Here is a 17009-nt window from a genome sequence, read left to right as displayed (position 1 = left end):
TCACCTCCTTTCCCCAGGCAACCCAGACAGAGCATGCCTTGGCTTGTGGACTCTTATTTGTGGATAAACCCTTCAATTTAGGTGCTCGTTCCCACGCATCCCATATGCCCACTGCAATCTCCATGCTTATCACGATGTTCACAATTATTTCCTTGCTCATCCACATCCCCACCAGACGATGCGTTTTTGCTTTTTCCTCCAACGCACCTGCTATTTGTTACTGTAAAAACAACACATCAGAGAAAAATTTAATGCCTTTTACTCAGTCAAAAGACGCAATAGACTTACTGCTGGGAAAATGGTTTTTCCAATGTGAGTACATTTATAGGGACCTGCTGGAAAAGATTCACTGCCACCCGCTACAGATCTGGCTCTCTGAAATTGACACAGAAGCAAGAGGCATGGGAAGTAAGCCTACTCAACTTCTGGGCCCAGAGCTGGAGGAGGGGAGTTGGGGGGCAGCACAGAAGATCACATTCACATGAGGGAATTTACAGGAAACTTAAGATGCAAAGAGACCTACAAATGAAAGAAAGCTCTGAAGGAGATTTCTCTCTCACTAGCAGCTATAAAATTCTGGGCATTGATGTATCAGTGATTAATTATTTGAACTCCAGTTCTCCGGAGTGATTTCCAAGGATTAGAGCAAAAATAGAGTGACGTCTGTAATAGAGACTCAGCTCCCCAACCACTCTGCCCCCTGATACCACAGAGGAGGCAAATCATGTGAGAACAGCAACTCTCAAGATGATTTCACGTTAAATTAGCCAAGAGCTGGTAGAGGCTACTCAGAAGGAATCTGGTTAAAGAGTCACAAATGCAGGGTATGAGGAAGGGGAAAGAGGAATTAAAGGGAATACAGAGCTAGTCAACAGGCTTGCTGAGAAACCAGTGTGGCTGCTGGGAAAGCACCACGAGGACAGGAGTCCAGAGAGATCCAAAGCTGATCCCATCCATGCCTCAGCCTCTATTACCTTTACTTAACGGTTACAATTCCAACTACTAAATTATTAATGTGCTGCAGAAAGGAAACAATTTTGATTTTTTTCTTAAAAAAAAAAAAGTAGTTAAGAATTGTTTAGGGCAGTGGTTCTCGAATTTTAGTGTGTGTTAGAATTCCCTGAAGGACGTGTAAAAAGAGATGGCTGGGGCTGAATTCCAGTTTCTGTTTCCATAGGTTTAGGACAGGAAGATGTGGGCAAGACCTGAGAATTCACATTTCTAACAAGCTCCCAGGTGAAAATGATGTTGCTGGTCTGAGGACCAGACTGTGAGAATGAGTGGCTTAGGGAATCAAGTTAGGAGACATTCAAAAATGGCAATGATCAAATGTTATCGCTTTATTGGTACAACGTATTTATTTGGGATTAAAATTATATTCCCAGTATGATAATCTTCAAATGTATTTTGAAATATGTTGGAACTATTTTGAAACCTCAAATACTTAGGGGCTATCTGAGAGGAGCAAGAGCCTTTTAGCCAAAGAAGATGGTGGAAAATGGACGAGGTGCTGCGGGCACATAAATGGTCACAGCTGGGTGGGAAGGGGCAGCGAACACCAAATTAACTAAAAATGTTAGTCAAGAACATCTTCCTCTGAAAGAATACAACCAGTGCACGTTAATAATTACAGAAAAGACTGGCCGATGAGGACTTCTTACTACGAGTTCATGATTTGACTGCCCATACCTTGTGTACACATAGGAGCTAAAGCTCATGGGTTCTGACTTTACCCCAAACCCCTCACACTAATCATTCAGACGAGTGTCACAGCTTGAGTAGTATGGGTTAGAACTGGGAGTCGGGAGGAAAGACAGGATGAAGAGTGAACAGATCCTCTTAATATCCTGAAACAGAAAATTATTTGGAAATGGAGATATTATACAGCTCTCCAGAAGCAGCCATTTGTGCTGCCTTAAATGCAGATTGATTACTGCTATTTGGATGTTGAGTGCATCATCTCTTCTGAAGAAAGGGAAAAGCTAAATTTCCCCACATTCAGCTGTATCGTCAAATCACTTCCCCACACCCGCTCTTGTAATGCATTTTCCTGTTACCACATCCACTTGCAGGAGCTGATGTGTCCTACTCCCCCACGGTGAAACCCCCCAACACTGACGCGTGCTGAATCTCATTAGCAACCTCTGGCTGTGCCACCTACAGGCAAGCCCTCAATCCGGTGGGGTGTGCACATTTGGGGTTATGGGAGAAAAAGAAGCAGTTACTTAAGACAAAGACCAGTCTCCTTCTCGAGCTGGCATCCAATCTGTACCAGCATCCTGTAACACAGCCAGGTGAAGAGGGCAGCAGACAAATTACCCAACTCCAGCTTTCTATGACTCTAGGCTACAAAAACCCACCTGCACTCTGGTGCTACAGGAAGGGAAGAGAAAAACTTCAAATCAAAGCTCTGGTTTTCAGCACTATTCGGTAGGATCTAGTTTTATCCAAAGAGAATGTTCACTTGGTTAGGTCATTAGATTGAAAGTGTGAAATCTTGGTTTATTTAAAGCTGTACCATTAAACAACTGACAGAACAGAGGTTGGATGGAAGAGATGAGTTTCAGGGAGGTGTCCTCATGGGAAAATTTAATAGAAATAAGAAAAGGAATAAAAAAGACGTAAGGAGGGCAGTGTTAATGATGCAGAGGGAAAAAAAGGAGGGGCTAAGAAAACAGGTAAGAAAATGAGAATAGGAAAAATAGCAACACCCAGAGGCCCTATTCAATTATTTAACGCGTGCCCCTCCAAGACTGCATGCTTTGTAAGGCTTCAGTCTGGTATCTTTTTTCTTCACCACCATTATCCCCAGTGCCTAGGACCCAGGATACACTCAAGAAAATGGCAAAGAAAGGAATGAATGCAAAGCCATCATGTGCGAGAGAAAACCAGCCTGAACAACTGTACCCACTAGAGGAATGATTTATTTTCTTTGGAGAACTGGTTAACTCATGCAGTCTCTACATTGTGATAGGATATATTAGTTTCAAATTTTCGAAAAACAGATTCAACCTCAACACCAGTTTTCTCACTGGATTGGTAGGAAGATGAAATCTGCTTCATACCAAGGCATTTCACAAGTCAAAACTGTGTCAACCCAGCAATGCTGACCTCTTCCAATTAAAGCAATAGAAAGCAAAAAAGTGCTGGTGAGTAATTCTTCACATTTCATTCATAACCAGCATTGAAAATGCCAGTTAAATTGAAAGCACAGATAGGAAATACCTTATCAAACCGTTTTGTGTTTGTCTAAGCACAAGGCATTTTTTTCCTCCACCTATTAAAATTTTGTGGGAAAATCCCTCTATAAATCAAGGGGAAAAAAGTGGAGCTGCTCTGACTGAATCAGGAGTGGGAGCTCAAGCACATTTCTCTCCCAGTGGTATTGAAAGTACTTCAACAGAAATGTAAAATGTATTTACAATTCACTGCCACAAGCCCACTGCAGACTCGGTAACTGTATCACCAAGAGAGACCTTTACTTGAAACAGTTTCCCTCTTAATAATGACTACAGGTGTTGGCCTAGGAAAGAGTTAAGTTTATAGCCTTCTCATCAAAGTCTGTGATGGAAATGCCAACACAGATTTCCTGGAGGTTCAAGCTGAGAGAACTCCACAATAAGGAGGGTGCTGTCAACCACGCTGGGTAAAAGCAAGAGAGAGCTGATAGGATTTTAATGCTGTTACTGTCCAGTCGCTATGATGTGTCTGACTCTGCGACCCCATGAACTGCAGCCCGCCAGGCTTCCACATCCTTCACTATCTTTCGGAGTTTGCTCAAACTAATGGCCATTGAGTCAGTGATGCCATCCAACCATCTCATCCTCTGTCCTTCCCTGACTGGTATCTATAGGGCTGAGAGACTAGAGATGCCAAAGTTGGCAAGGCAGGAACACTAGTTGTTTTTGTTTTTAAAGAAAAGCAAAGTGGCCATCAGAAACAGGACTCCCTGCAGGGCTGGGGAGGACACGGAGTCCACACAGAGTTGAGACGGGCAGGCTCGTGCTTGCCTCGCCAAGAAGGGGGACGGCCTCCCAGTTTCCTTAATCTGCAGTGTGCTTGGCGAGGAAGAGAACAGGGAAAGATAAGAGCCTGCCCTCTTCTCTTCTCCCGAGATAACCCTAACCTCATTATGTATGTCCAGAATGAATCTAAATTCATTTAAATCTGCTCAGACCCTAGGTTGTTCAATACAATTGCTTTCCCACTGTCAAGTTGGGGCATCAATTTCTTTTCTGAATATATACAGCCTATCTTGAAATCACAAAATCTTAGAATTAAAAGATGCCTTAAAGGAATAAAGCCCCAACTTCTGAACAACTTCTGTGTTTTCCTGCAATGAATCACAGAGTAAGTTTCCAGGAAACCTTAAAATATTACATTTTAATATAAAGTAGCTTCAGGAGAATGCAGACAGGTGATATCCTACAGGTTGGGATGTCCAAGGAAAACAGGCCACACAGCCAGGCTTTGACTCCACGCGTTATGAGCTTATCTTTAGTGTCCATAATGAGTTCCACAAAAGTTCACCAGGAAGACCTGTAGAACACTAGGGGAATTCACATTCTGTACTATTTAAAAGAAAACAGGATGTGTTATATCAAACACACAGAATTTGAGAGACTGTAATACCTTAGAAAATAAGAAGGGTCCCTATAATGAATGACCCAGTATCTTGGAAATATCTCGGAAAGATATGTGACTCCCAGTAGGAGTCAGAGCCCTGCCTTCAGCTTAGAATACTTTGTCAAGATAGACAAAGCAGCCAAGCCCACTGGCCAAGAAATACTGAAGTCAGACAAGAATGAGAAGTGTTGGGAAGTCAGTATGGGAGTGAAAAATTAGAATGGTGCAGAAAAAAACGACACACTTGCCAAAAGAGACCATGTGATGTCCCTAACAGAGGGCACCAAGTTCAGGAGAGTCATCAGAAAGTGTGGGTCAGCTGTACCCAAGTTCTTTTTACTAAAAATGTCAAGGACACACACTGGAGCTCTCAAGGCTGGGACACAACCAAGGGTTTTTCCAATGGAGCCCACGAGAGAAGTGAGGCCCAAAAATACACACAAAAGTGCCAAGCCCTTATCTTGCTGGGACACAAGGTAAGGAGGGAAGAGGCAGCCAATGATAGACAAGTGAACTAGAAAGGAAGGCCGCCTGCCAGGAATTAGGGGTTCATTGTCCTTTAAACAAAAAAAGATGTGGCTTCCTCAAGATGCGCCCTGTGTTTGAGGTGTATTGAGGGTTTCCCAAAAGCAAAGTGCCATTTGAATGAAGGCGCCGCAAAGCGTCAGGCGCACACAGAACAGAGCTGCGGAGGGTACAGTGAGCTCGTTTCTGGCGGGCAGGTGGATATGCTTGAAAGCATAGGGAGCTGCAAACTGGCATTCTTCTTCTTCTTCTGTCTCACCCGCTCTCCTGATGTGCACCTGACACGTCATTCCCTGAGCTCCCATCAGATGATCTGAGAAAGGTCGGCAGATCATATCCCCTCACAGAGGAAGCAGGGGAGGCAGGGCTCATCAGCTCCTGCACAGGCAGCTGTGCTGACCCAAAGAGTCAGCCGAGTTAACAGGCTGCCCTTTCCCCAAAGCTTACAACATTTCTCTAAAAGGATTAATGGCTGAGCAGCGCTCTGGGAAGCCAAGTCATTGGAAGAGCACTGGGCACCATGGCCAAGACCACTAGTGACAACCAGAGAGGAAAATGGGGATCTGGGGCTCAGGGACAGAAAGTGTCTCAGAATCACCATTCTTGGGTGACTCAAGATGACTGCTGGCCTTGCCATGTTACCTTCACCCACTTATTATTCATTCAAAGAGTTCCAAGATGAGTGACTTGCCCTGAACACAGCAGATGTTATTCATTCGGCCTTTGCTAAAGCATTAGATACAGTACCTCCAGAAATTTTACTTGGGAAATTAATTCAAATTGGCGTGGTTCAGTACACAATCTCTGAAGATTAAAAAGTGGCTGCAGGATGACAAACAAAAGACAGTTAAGTGACAGTCCAGGCGGTGAAAGACAGGGGGTCAACAGCACAGCCATTCTTGTTTAGGGGTTCTATTCAGGGCCAAGGAAAGGAGTAAACAACTTGCTAATGAGATCTGCAGAGGACACTCAGCTGGGGGATGGAGGAACCACATGGATTGGGACATAAAATTACAAGGCCGAGTTCAATTGGGAAAAAAAATACAGCTTATCTATCCAGGGGAACTAGATAGATAGGTGAACTCAGACAGAATGTGAACTCAGATCACATTCACAAGACAGGCAGGGTAAGGGGCAGAGGCAGTAAGCACAAAGCGCTCTGACATGTTATAACATGACATGAGCACAGAAGTGCTGAGGTGACAGAGGGAATGTCTCCTAGGGGCCGGAGTGCGAATGAGGGCGACCTAAGATAAAGCAGTGTTCAGAAAAGAGGTGCTCTTGCAATAAGGTCGACTAGCATTTTCCCAAAGGCAGGGAGTGGGGTTGGGGGGCGGTGTTTGCATTCTGCACTGAAAATAGTCTTCAATGGCTATAAGGCCACTATTCCTATCTGGCAGGTGTTCCTGTCTTTCTCGCTGGGGTTGGCATCTAGAAGATGGCATGGGGCCACCTTCCTGGGGCTCATGGACAGTACTGCTCCCGAGGAGGACTCACTCGCGGGTCACACAGGCCACTTCTAACGCGTCGTGAGGTGTGTGCTGCCTCATGGCAGTGCCTCACCAGCCAGGGGAATCACTTGACTGCCCTTTGTTTAGTCAACCTGCCACAGGGCCGTGGCCCCAAAGCTGGTTTTTCCACCATCGGTCTGAAAGCGGTGGCTTTCAACACAATTATCTCTAGGCAGCTCATTGCTTTAACAGGCAAGCATCTTGTTACATTCCATCAGCTCAAAATGAGAACCAGACTGTTTTCTTCTTAAAACCTAAAAAATTTCACCAACTCTGCATACTCATTAAACATTAGAGCACAACACAGCTACTTCCGACAGCCTAATAAGAGCTTGCTGTGGCCTCACTTTCCAGAGCAGCTAGGCAAATTATTTTCATGCTTACCTGCCTGTCAGAGTTAAACACTCACTAGTGGCGGAGAGAAGGCAGAGCGGAAAATGGGACTCGAGATCCCATGGAATGGCTAAGGGCTCCTGCTATGCTGGCAAGGCATGACTGCTTCTTCAGGATACTGTCAGACCAACGGAGCATGCCCAGCAAGAACCCACCCCCGAATCCCACATAAAGAACAGTCTAATCATTGCCCATTTCCTAGAATGGCAAGCAAAAGTACTTGAAATGTGGAGCTGCATTTCCTGCTATGGGTCCTTTCAACCCATTGGCTTAATGGTAACACAGGCAGGGAGAGAGGCATAAGAAGTGAGGGAGGATCGAAGAGAAGCATCAATTATGGGCTACACATTGTATTATTATTTTTTAATATTTTAATGTATTTATTTGGTTGCATCGGGTCTTAGTTATAGCATGTGGGATCTAGTTCCCCTGATCACGGATTGAACCTGGGCCCCCTGCATTGGAGCAGAGAGTCACAGCTACTAGACCACCAGGGAAGTCCACGTCGTATTATTTTACACTAGACATTCAACAACCAAAGACACTGAACTTTGTGCTTAAGAATGAAGTCTCAGGCAGGTCCTCCGGGGAAAATCCCACAAGAAAAGAATCCAAAAAGCCACAGCAATGCGACAGGCTGCTCTCTTAGCTGATGTCGTGTGACATCCTAGAGATGTCCTATCCATCAGGATGTGACATGGTGTTAAGAGGTAAATGTCTCCTATCAGGTCAATGTTCTGGGCCAAAGAGCAACAGAAGTGATGTCAGGGACGAAATCTGAGGTACAGATACCACGGGCTCAAACTCATTCCTCCTTGAACCGTGGAGTACAGGCTGGCAGCTAACAAACTTCTAGGACAAACTCCTAGGTCACAGGAAAGTGTCTGCATGAGACAAGTATCTAAAGCCACTCTGAAACAATGGGTATATCTTGGTAGAGTCCAGCCGTCTGCTGAGCTCTGGATCAGAACAGGGATCCAGCAATGGTCACTGAGCTCTTGCTGTTTCCTGGGAAGGCTAGGCTGGGTTGCTCCCAGCCCTGTCCAGTGACAGAAGGCCCTACGAGAAAGAACCCTGAGGAAGGTCCCTGCTAAGAAATACTGCTGAGCAGCATGCATGTCCTTGGGGCAACCAGCCACAGGGATGAAGGACAAAAGGAAAATGTCACGGGGCTTCTCACAAACGCTTTCCTGCCAGCTGTCAGAAGTGTGACACCCAAACTCATTCCCTAATAAATGTTTTCATTTCCTTTGTACATGACGAAAGGTCTAGAGGTGGTAAGTGGGAGGGGCTGGGGAGCAGAGGCCCCTGGAGGGATGAACCGGAGGCAAACGTCCTGCGCAGTAAGCAGGGCTCCACGGTTTGTTCCTGGGAAGGAAAGTATGGTGGAGATAAAAATATTTCACATAGTATTTATTCATCTGTTCATTTTACAGCATCTTCTAGGAAGATTATATCTAATATATGCCTAAATTTTGCAAATTTTAAAAACTAGAGGCCCCAGTGTGCTTAACCCAGGTTAGATTGCAAGTATGAAGTGAAGCCCCTTTTATCTTGATGAGGAAAAGCTAGAATCATAAAAGAATATGGGCTTTCTCAGCACGTTGCTTTCCATCACATTCTGCTCAGGGGCAGGCAGGGGAGTGGGAAAGAATAAAGTGGGGCTGGGGGACCCAAAGCATTCACTTTAATAATTAGGCATCTCACCTGGCCTCGGCGGCGAGCAGTTCATCATAGTGAGAGGACCGCTGATCGTCATCCTGCCGGTATCTGATCACCGTGGCTAGACCTTTGCTGACAAGGGCCTCAGCAATGTTTCTGCAACAGAAAAGATAGGTCAGTGAGCACTCGAGGTGCATATGGGGCTCAGTCAACAGCAATAACAACAGTTAGCACCTGGAGGTCTTAAGGCATCCCGGCAGAGGGAGGGAGTTCAAGACCAATGAGTTGCTAAGCTACAAATTCAAACAAAAAGGGGGAATAACCAAGTCCCCTGGCTCAGCATTTTTTCTGGTTAGTACAGTCAGATGCTATATCAATCCATACATAAACCTGGCAGAAAATATCTGTAAAAAGCCCACATTAGGCAGGGCTATTTACAGAATGGTATAAACAAGCCACTACCCTCAAGAAAAGTCTGCTCTAAAATACCAGGCACACAGATAAAAAACAAAGCACATAAAAGCATGACCTAAATTTCTCAAAATCTCCTTTTTTTTCTAGCCTATACTGGAACTAGAAAATACTGTGCTCCAGTTTGGCAAACTTAGAAACGCTGGTTTCAGGGAACACTCAGGAGTGTATCTTTTTTTACTAGAACCCCCTGACACTGACTCTCCCCTGACTCCAAGGGGGCCTGGGGGAGGTGAGGTCAGGAAGGAATTGTGGGGTGGCAGAGGGGTGGTGTTGGGGTAGGATGAAAGATCTTCATTAAAAATGGCATGAGCTAGGGAACAAAGTGAAAAAGTAGAAAATCTCAGACGACCAGTTTTGAAGCAATACTCCCAACAGTCCTTTTAGGACCACAGAATATTCAGATTAGAATCCTGCTTCAAAAAAAAAAAAAAAAAAATCTTCAACGTGCTGCACGTTCTCTTCATTAGAATAAGATAGCAGGGCCACTGTGAGTGACTTCCATCTACTCAGAAGAATACACTGGAAATGATGCTTGGCCAGCTAACGAAGCGTGTTCGCCTAGTTCCTCCCCAACCCAAAAAGGGAAGTTCGATGGGCAAAAGTGAAACTGCAAAAACAGATTTTCAAAAGTTACCTGTAGCAAGTAACTGCAAGACAAGAGGCATGGTATCACTGGGGGAGAGCAGCGGTTATGTCTTTCTTTGTGTCTGTCGTAAGTACACCAAAGGACCCACTCAGACCATCTGGTGAGCTGCCCTTTAGGGAGGAGGGAAGGTAAGGAATAGGCTACTGTACCATATGCTATGATTTAGTGTTGCTGGGGAAGGCAGTTAACTCTCAGCACTCTGGTGCTCTCAGACTCCCAGCCTATGGGGATGCCGTGAGCTGGGCTAAACCAGTCTATGGGCATGCTCAAGCCACTTAAGGGTTCTCTTCATTGAGGCCCAGGGATTTACTTTAAAAGAAAAAAGAAAAAGAGAGGGGGGAATATGTACAGGGAGATAAAGAAGGAAAAGATGCTGTGGCTGATTCTCTTCTCATTATGTGCCCCTCTGCTGCCTGTTTATCTACCGCCAGCACGATATTAATATCTCCAAACTGCCACGGAATTAGCACTTCTCAAAATCCACTCCCACAAAGAGGCTGCTTTGCTGGCCACCCTGTCTCCTGAGTCACCGCATAAGCGTGCTGGCAAACGCTGTTATCATCACCGAGCTGGGTTTGGCAGGGTGGAGAATGCCAGCAGCCCCAAGTTAGCAGCTGTAGATGGGGAGAATTTAACTAAGGGTCTCACCCAAGGCCCAAGAAGGCAGGAGAGAGGCTCCGCCCACCAAGAGGCCAGAGGGAAGACTGGGACACGCCCACCTGCAACAGGTTGTGAGGGCTTAGTGATTGGAAATACCAGAACAACAAAGACATGTTTGGTACTGCGTTTGGAATAACAAAGCATTGACATTTTACAGTCAATATGTGGGGTCTGGAGCAGAAAGCTGGAATGACAGAGTAGGCAAGGGAAAATCCACACAAATAAGCTTCTATATGAAAAGCTGGAGAATACAAAGCAAAACAGCACAAATGTTTAATGATCCATCCTGGTTAATGCTGCTCCAATCAATTTACAGTATCGAACTGAGTTCCTGCATGGCCAGCAGAACCAAGGACACAACCCTTTCCTCTCCTGCGGGCTTCTCACCCTCTGGATCCTGCCAGCAAATATCTGCAACCAGTTAGGGCCTCAGATTCTAAACTCCATGACCTGCCCATCACCTCCTGCCCCTTCTCTCCAAAGCTTCAGTGAAATCCATGTTTTCTTAGCTTCTTTTCCCTAAACACAGACTTTTCCTGGAGAATGGCTGCAATGTTAGTGCTCAGTGGCATGGAGGGTAAAAACACAGGAAACAATGACAGACATCACTATGGGGCCCCGCTCATGAGCCAGGTGCGTGAGAATCACACCGCATGCATTTTCATCTTGGTATGTGTTCCCCTGTGAAATCACACCGTATTACAATTAATTCATCATCCATCTTTCAACTCAAACTGATGAGGTCGAAGAGGGCAAGGGCTGTGTCTTTCTTGCTCTGTAGCCAAGTATGAGAAATACAGCGCTGGAACATTATTTCTTATCCTAAGCGTTTATTAGCCAAGCTTGCCCAGCATAGAATTAAGAATAAAAGCTTTCAACATGCCTTCCCAGCTTTTGTCATTCTCCTCCCCATTATCTAAGACTTGTATTCAAAGAGAATGAAAGGGAGACAAATAAAATGGAATTAGCCGAGATCCATGTACTTGACTCTCTCATTCATTTCTTTGGGCCACTAATGAAAGGTCAGGAGATTTCCCCCTGGCCAAAGATGGCTCAGAACTAGACACTGGTGTACTGATTAGTTGCCCAGTAAGAAAAGAGAACATTAAATTATGTGCCATGACATTATGCTGCTTTAGACAAATTTATAAATTCTGCTTTCTTGAGTGTATCAGTAATTCTACTCCAATTACACATGTCTGGCTCGAATGGATAATTCACAATCAGCTTACAAGAAGGGACCTAACAGTCTTGAAAGTCTAACAGGAAATCATCTGTCTCTGTATCAGCTGGAAACAGAGAGAGAATAAGTGTGGGACTTGAAATGCTTCTCCAAGCTCAAGGAGAATTTTAGGTTATATGGGAAGTGAACTGTTTCCACCATGCAGGATCAGATGTTCCTGAGAAAAACACAAGCAACATGGGTCTCTTGAGCTTTCTCAAAAGATCTCCATGTACCTGACATTCTCCCTGCCCACTCGTTTCCACAGCAAGCAGGTTGTGAAAAGCATTTACTTTCTCATTATAAGATACTTTTGAAACCATGGGGTACTATATTCTGCCAATATGGAAAAGGTATGCTGTGCCCATATATGAGAATAGGATTCTTAAAAAGTAGATTTCACTCATAAAAATTACTTGGTCACACTTTTGCCTGCCTTCCCCAATCCCTACACCCCAAACCCAAGACTGGAATCAATAATATATAGAGAAGGTCAGATAACTAAATAAAATTAACTAGATAACTTAAAAGTAGAGGAAGGAGGGGATAAGTAATTTTAAAACAATCTTACAGAAAAATTGCACATACAATAACAAAGAACATGCCGATCTCTGATTCATTTGAGAGCAAATGACCTGTTTACACCATCATCCCCCAAACTGTTAATGTGCATTTCCGACAAATCAGGATATTTTCCGATATAGTCAGTAAATAATGACTTGAACCAGGATATCGATGTGGACACATTATTGCCCTCTAACCTACAACCTTACTCAAATTTTGTCAACTGTTCCAATAGAGAACTTAGGGGAAAGCGGATCTAGAGCAGAATCAGGTTTTGCATTTTGTTATCCTGTCTCCTCAGTCTGGAGAAGTTCAATCTTTCTTAGTCTACCACAGCCCCGAAACTTCTTACGAGTACAGGCCAGTAATTTTGGACTGTCTGATGTCTCTGTGATCAGCGGCAAGTTATGAATCTTTGGCAGGAATGTCACAGAAGTGATGCTATGTTGTTCCCGTGGCCTCCTTTGAAATGATGTGTAATTTACTGATAATGTTAATTTTGATCACTTGATTCAGGCAGTGTCTACCAGGCTTCTCCACTATGAAGTTATTCTCTTCCTCTTGATAACAGGTATTGTAAAACTATGTAGCTCTTAAACTCCCAAGTTATTCTTGTATTGATTTGTAGAGGTTTATGGTCACGAAATATTTTATCTAAAGAGCCATATAATCCACTACAATCATTATTTTTTCTGATGCTGAAATTATTCCCAATTTGGCTAGTGGGAGCCGGGTCAAGCTGGCTCCTATGTCCTGTCATGATTTGAGCACTTCCTTGCTTTCAGGCCACAATGTGTTCCAGGCTCATCTTCCACTGTTTTCTGCAGCTCTGAAATCAGCCATTTATCCAAATAGTCCACATTTACATTTTTATCTCCATACACTTATTTCTGTATCTATAACCATTGAAAACCATGTGTGGCAGTCATGAAAATGTGCCTCTCGGATCTCTGACTGCAGGAAGCATAACTGACTGACAGCCCTAGCTGCTGTGCTCTGAAACCCATCGCTGTTTCCTCCAAAGCTACGCTTCCCCCCAGCTGCTTCCAGCCAATGACTGAGTGCAGTGGAGTCACTACACCCGGCCTGCGGCTCAGAGACCTGGGCATGCTCTGACAGGGAGCTGCGGCTTTGAGCACACCCCCTCACCTTCACTGGAACTCTTACAACTGCCCACAGCCCCAGATTAGATGTTTCCAGTTCAACCTTCCATCCTTCCCTTTTCCACAGAGGTTAAGCATTCACAGCCTCCTCCAGCTCTCTTCCCATTTTCTCTGTTTTCCCCAATTAACCTCTTGTCTATTTCACCCTGTCTTGGCATCAGCTTTTTAGCAAACCATGAGTTCACAAAGGTACTACAACCCCATTCAACACTTCAGGGCGCGTGCAGTTCTCTTCCTTTCCTTATCTGTACATCCCTTCTGACTGTGAGAAGCCTGCCTTCCATTATCCTTAATACTTTCACTTATGTGAATAATCTTCTCTCCATACACATACAGCGTCTCACTTACACCTTCTTTGACTTCCACAATTTGGTCCTAACTGCCATGGACGGAGGAGCCTGGTGGGCTACAGTCCATGGGGTTGCTAAGAGTCAGACACGACTGAACGACTAGGCACAGCACATGGTAGAGCTAATTTAAAGGGTCTATGCTACTTGTCAGAAGAGAAGCCAGGGTAAATGGGTAAGTAAATCTCAAGAGTGCACATAAGGCATAATACCATTACGCACACACATACAAACACACTTCATTCTCCATCTGAGTGAGGGTAATAGATAATTCTCAATGGCTCTGGCTCACAGATCTCCATCTAGCTATTTGAGCTTAACATTTTCCACTTAAAAACCATCAACATTTTATCAGTCACTGAGGTGTCCATGGAGATTACAAAGCAGAGTATTTCCTTGAGGCAAACGAACATGTGGACACACATTCAGAATAAAGTAAGCCCATAAAGAAATGCTTTTACACTATTACGGAGTCAAGGCTAAAGGAAATGGTTGAAAGACAACAGCTCAATTCATTTATAACAGTCACATCACCTCTAGGAGAGGTACCGTCTCATGTGTGCGCATCCACGCACACACATGCATGCATTCCCTACATGATTTTTTTACACTAACTTCAAGGTCCCATGGGTCGAATTTCGTAAACTGAGCGTACAATGCACCCCATGGCTATATACTGGGAGAATATGATCCAACAAGGCATGAGGCATATAGACAGGGCCTTTGCCACCCACAACCCACCAAAGCTCCAGTATCTTAAGCTGGGAAACTGACTCCACTTCTTCCACACTGGCTGGAACTTCACCACAAGGACGCACTCCCTCACAAGTGCTGAGATGGAGCGCCCTGGCTCACAGGGCTCCCCAATCTATTTCTAATGTATCATATGGCTCATCTCACATCTCAGCGCTGTGGGGCTGAACCACAGGGAAACTACAGAGGGCAGGGGGCAGCTGATGTCTTTCTTTGCAAGTAAGTTAGAGACCAGGAAGGGGGGAGAGATCACCCCAAGACTGGGTGATGAGGCAGGAAGCAAGCACTGGACAGAGTGCTTTTCTTCAGAGTATGAGGGCCACCTTGGCTCATATACACAGAAAACATGGGCTTCTCATCTAAGAGGGTGAAGAAGGTGGGGGGGAGGGTGGATGATTAATGGCTAACAGGCCCCAAGGCTGGGTTCCCCTCCAACCTTCTCTATGAGTTCACACTCAGACCTCTAATATGCATGCCAGGCAAGAACCTGACAATTTCAAACTTGAGACAGACTTTTATAGACTCGCAAAATAAGACTGTAAAGGGTGAGAGTGGAATTCTGGGTGAGAGGGATCTACAGACAATGGGCCATGAATAAGGATCTTTACTGACTGCTGTTTCTCCCCCAGGCCTCAAACTAGGAAAAAGCCCAACAGAGCAACAGGGAGCTGCCGTAAGCCAGCACAACAGTGTCTACAAGGGGTCGTGCTATGCTTGTCCCATCTAGCATCTAAACTGTCTTTTATCCTCCAATTTCAGATTGAGTTCCTGAGAATCTGAAACAATGACATTCCTAATTTTTTTTCCCCTTAAAATATATCCAGGAGGCACTTCCCACATGACCAAGCAGCGTATGTATACAGGAGACTCTGTTTTAGAAGCATCAGTAATTAGAAACATCTGAGGTGGCACAACCTCCTTTATATGTGTCCCAAATCTCTCCCCAACCGTCTTCCCTATTTTTTCACTCACCCCTTGAACTAATGTAATTCTAAAAGTAACTAAAATAGATTTTTTGGATCTTTTTACTCTTAATGGTTCCCTTTTCTGTTTAACAAGTCCTGTCACCAGGATAGTCACCAAAGGGTTTGAATGATGGCTAGGGACTTTCCCAGAACTCGTAACATAGATCAAAAACAAAAAGGAAGCAGCTTTAGAAACTACAGTGAAATGAAGGAGAAAAAAGTTATTATCAAGTATGGCATTAGGTACCGAGTGTCTTAGGGCAGGATATATTCACTCCAGACACAGAGCCAAAGGTGACTGCTTTTGTCAACCCACCAGCCCAGCTGTGGTTATGAACATGAAACATGGTATGATCCACAAAGAAGCAGGACCTCAGAAAGCTGGACTCGAGAGCAGGGAGGTATAGAATGGACTGATCTGAGTAGCTTTAGAAGCTAATCAAGCAAAAAAAGGATGGGGAAAAGGCAGAGTTAGGGAGTTTGGGATTCACATGTCCACACTGCTATATTTAAAATGGCTAACCAACAAGGACCTACTATACAGCACAGGGAACTCTGCTCAATGCTATGTGGCAGCCTGGATGGGAGGGGAGTTTGGGGGAAAATGGATACACGTATTATATGTGTATGTAACATATATATGCTTGAGTCCCTTTGCTGTCCATCTGAAACTATGACAACATTATTGGCTATGGCTGTTTAGTCAGTAAGTCATGTCTGACTTTTTGTCACTAAGTCGTGTCTGACTCTTTGTGCCTCAGGGACTGTAGCCTGCCAGGCTCCTCTGTCCATGGGATTTCCCAGGCAAGAATACTGGAGTCGGTTGCCATTTCCTTCTATTGGCTATACACTAATATATAAAAAAGGGCCCTTTCAAACAAAACACCCTCAATAAGTAGTTCATATTTAATAAGAATTAATTCCAAATATATACAGGTTCTAAACAGAACTGTTTTACCACTGAGAACATTTTCTAGAGATTGGACTTGAGATATGAAAATCAAGACTTCTTAGGATCAAGGACTCTATTTTTGTACTTTCAGAAATCCTAATCATTCTTCCTTCATAGGGAGAGTGATGGGGAAAGAAAACAATGAAGACTGATACGGATTTAGTCCAGCTGGAAGAATCCAGGAGGATGCATGATTAAAATGAAATCCAAGGAGATCTACAAACAAGATTCGTAGAGACAAAGAAATGAAAGGAAGAAGGGAGGGAAGAGTGGAGATGAAAGAGAAAGGGGAAAGGGAATCCTTCCATGAAAAAACTACTGCTTCATAGACAAATAAATACTTGAATCCCCAACACAGACATCCACCCAACCCTCAGTGTCAACAGTAGGCTTACCCCTGGACACTGGCAAAAGCCTAACTAGCTTCAGGGGCCATGACTCACTGCCAAAAGCGCTCTTCAGTTTGGGAAGAAAAAGAAGCAAAGCAAAGATATCTAGGGACCAGGGCGTAAAAATGTGGGTGATGAAGAGATGTGACTTCTCATC

The 17009-nt window shown here is 44.4% G+C and overlaps 1 protein-coding gene across 2 annotated transcripts in view; it reads right to left on the bottom strand.

Moving 5' to 3' along the window:
- SND1 (staphylococcal nuclease and tudor domain containing 1) overlaps window positions 1–17009 on the bottom strand; it is a 425720-nt gene that overhangs the window by 186136 nt on the left and 222575 nt on the right. For both annotated transcript variants that reach the window (XR_014066017.1, XM_081531207.1), the window contains exon 13: window positions 8763–8873. Coding sequence is in view for 1 of the 2 variants with exons in the window: in XM_081531207.1 (XP_081387333.1) it covers window positions 8763–8873 (111 nt within the window). In the remaining variant the exon portion in view is untranslated. The remainder of the gene's footprint in view (window positions 1–8762; window positions 8874–17009) is intronic.

Source organism: Giraffa tippelskirchi, chromosome 10 (genome assembly GCF_054371585.1).
Source record: "Giraffa tippelskirchi isolate mGirTip1 chromosome 10, T2T-mGirTip1v1.2.pri, whole genome shotgun sequence".
Classification (NCBI taxonomy): domain Eukaryota; kingdom Metazoa; phylum Chordata; class Mammalia; order Artiodactyla; family Giraffidae; genus Giraffa; species Giraffa tippelskirchi.
The sequence above is the reverse complement of the archived record's forward strand: the minus strand, read 5'-3'. Positions and strand labels throughout refer to the sequence as shown.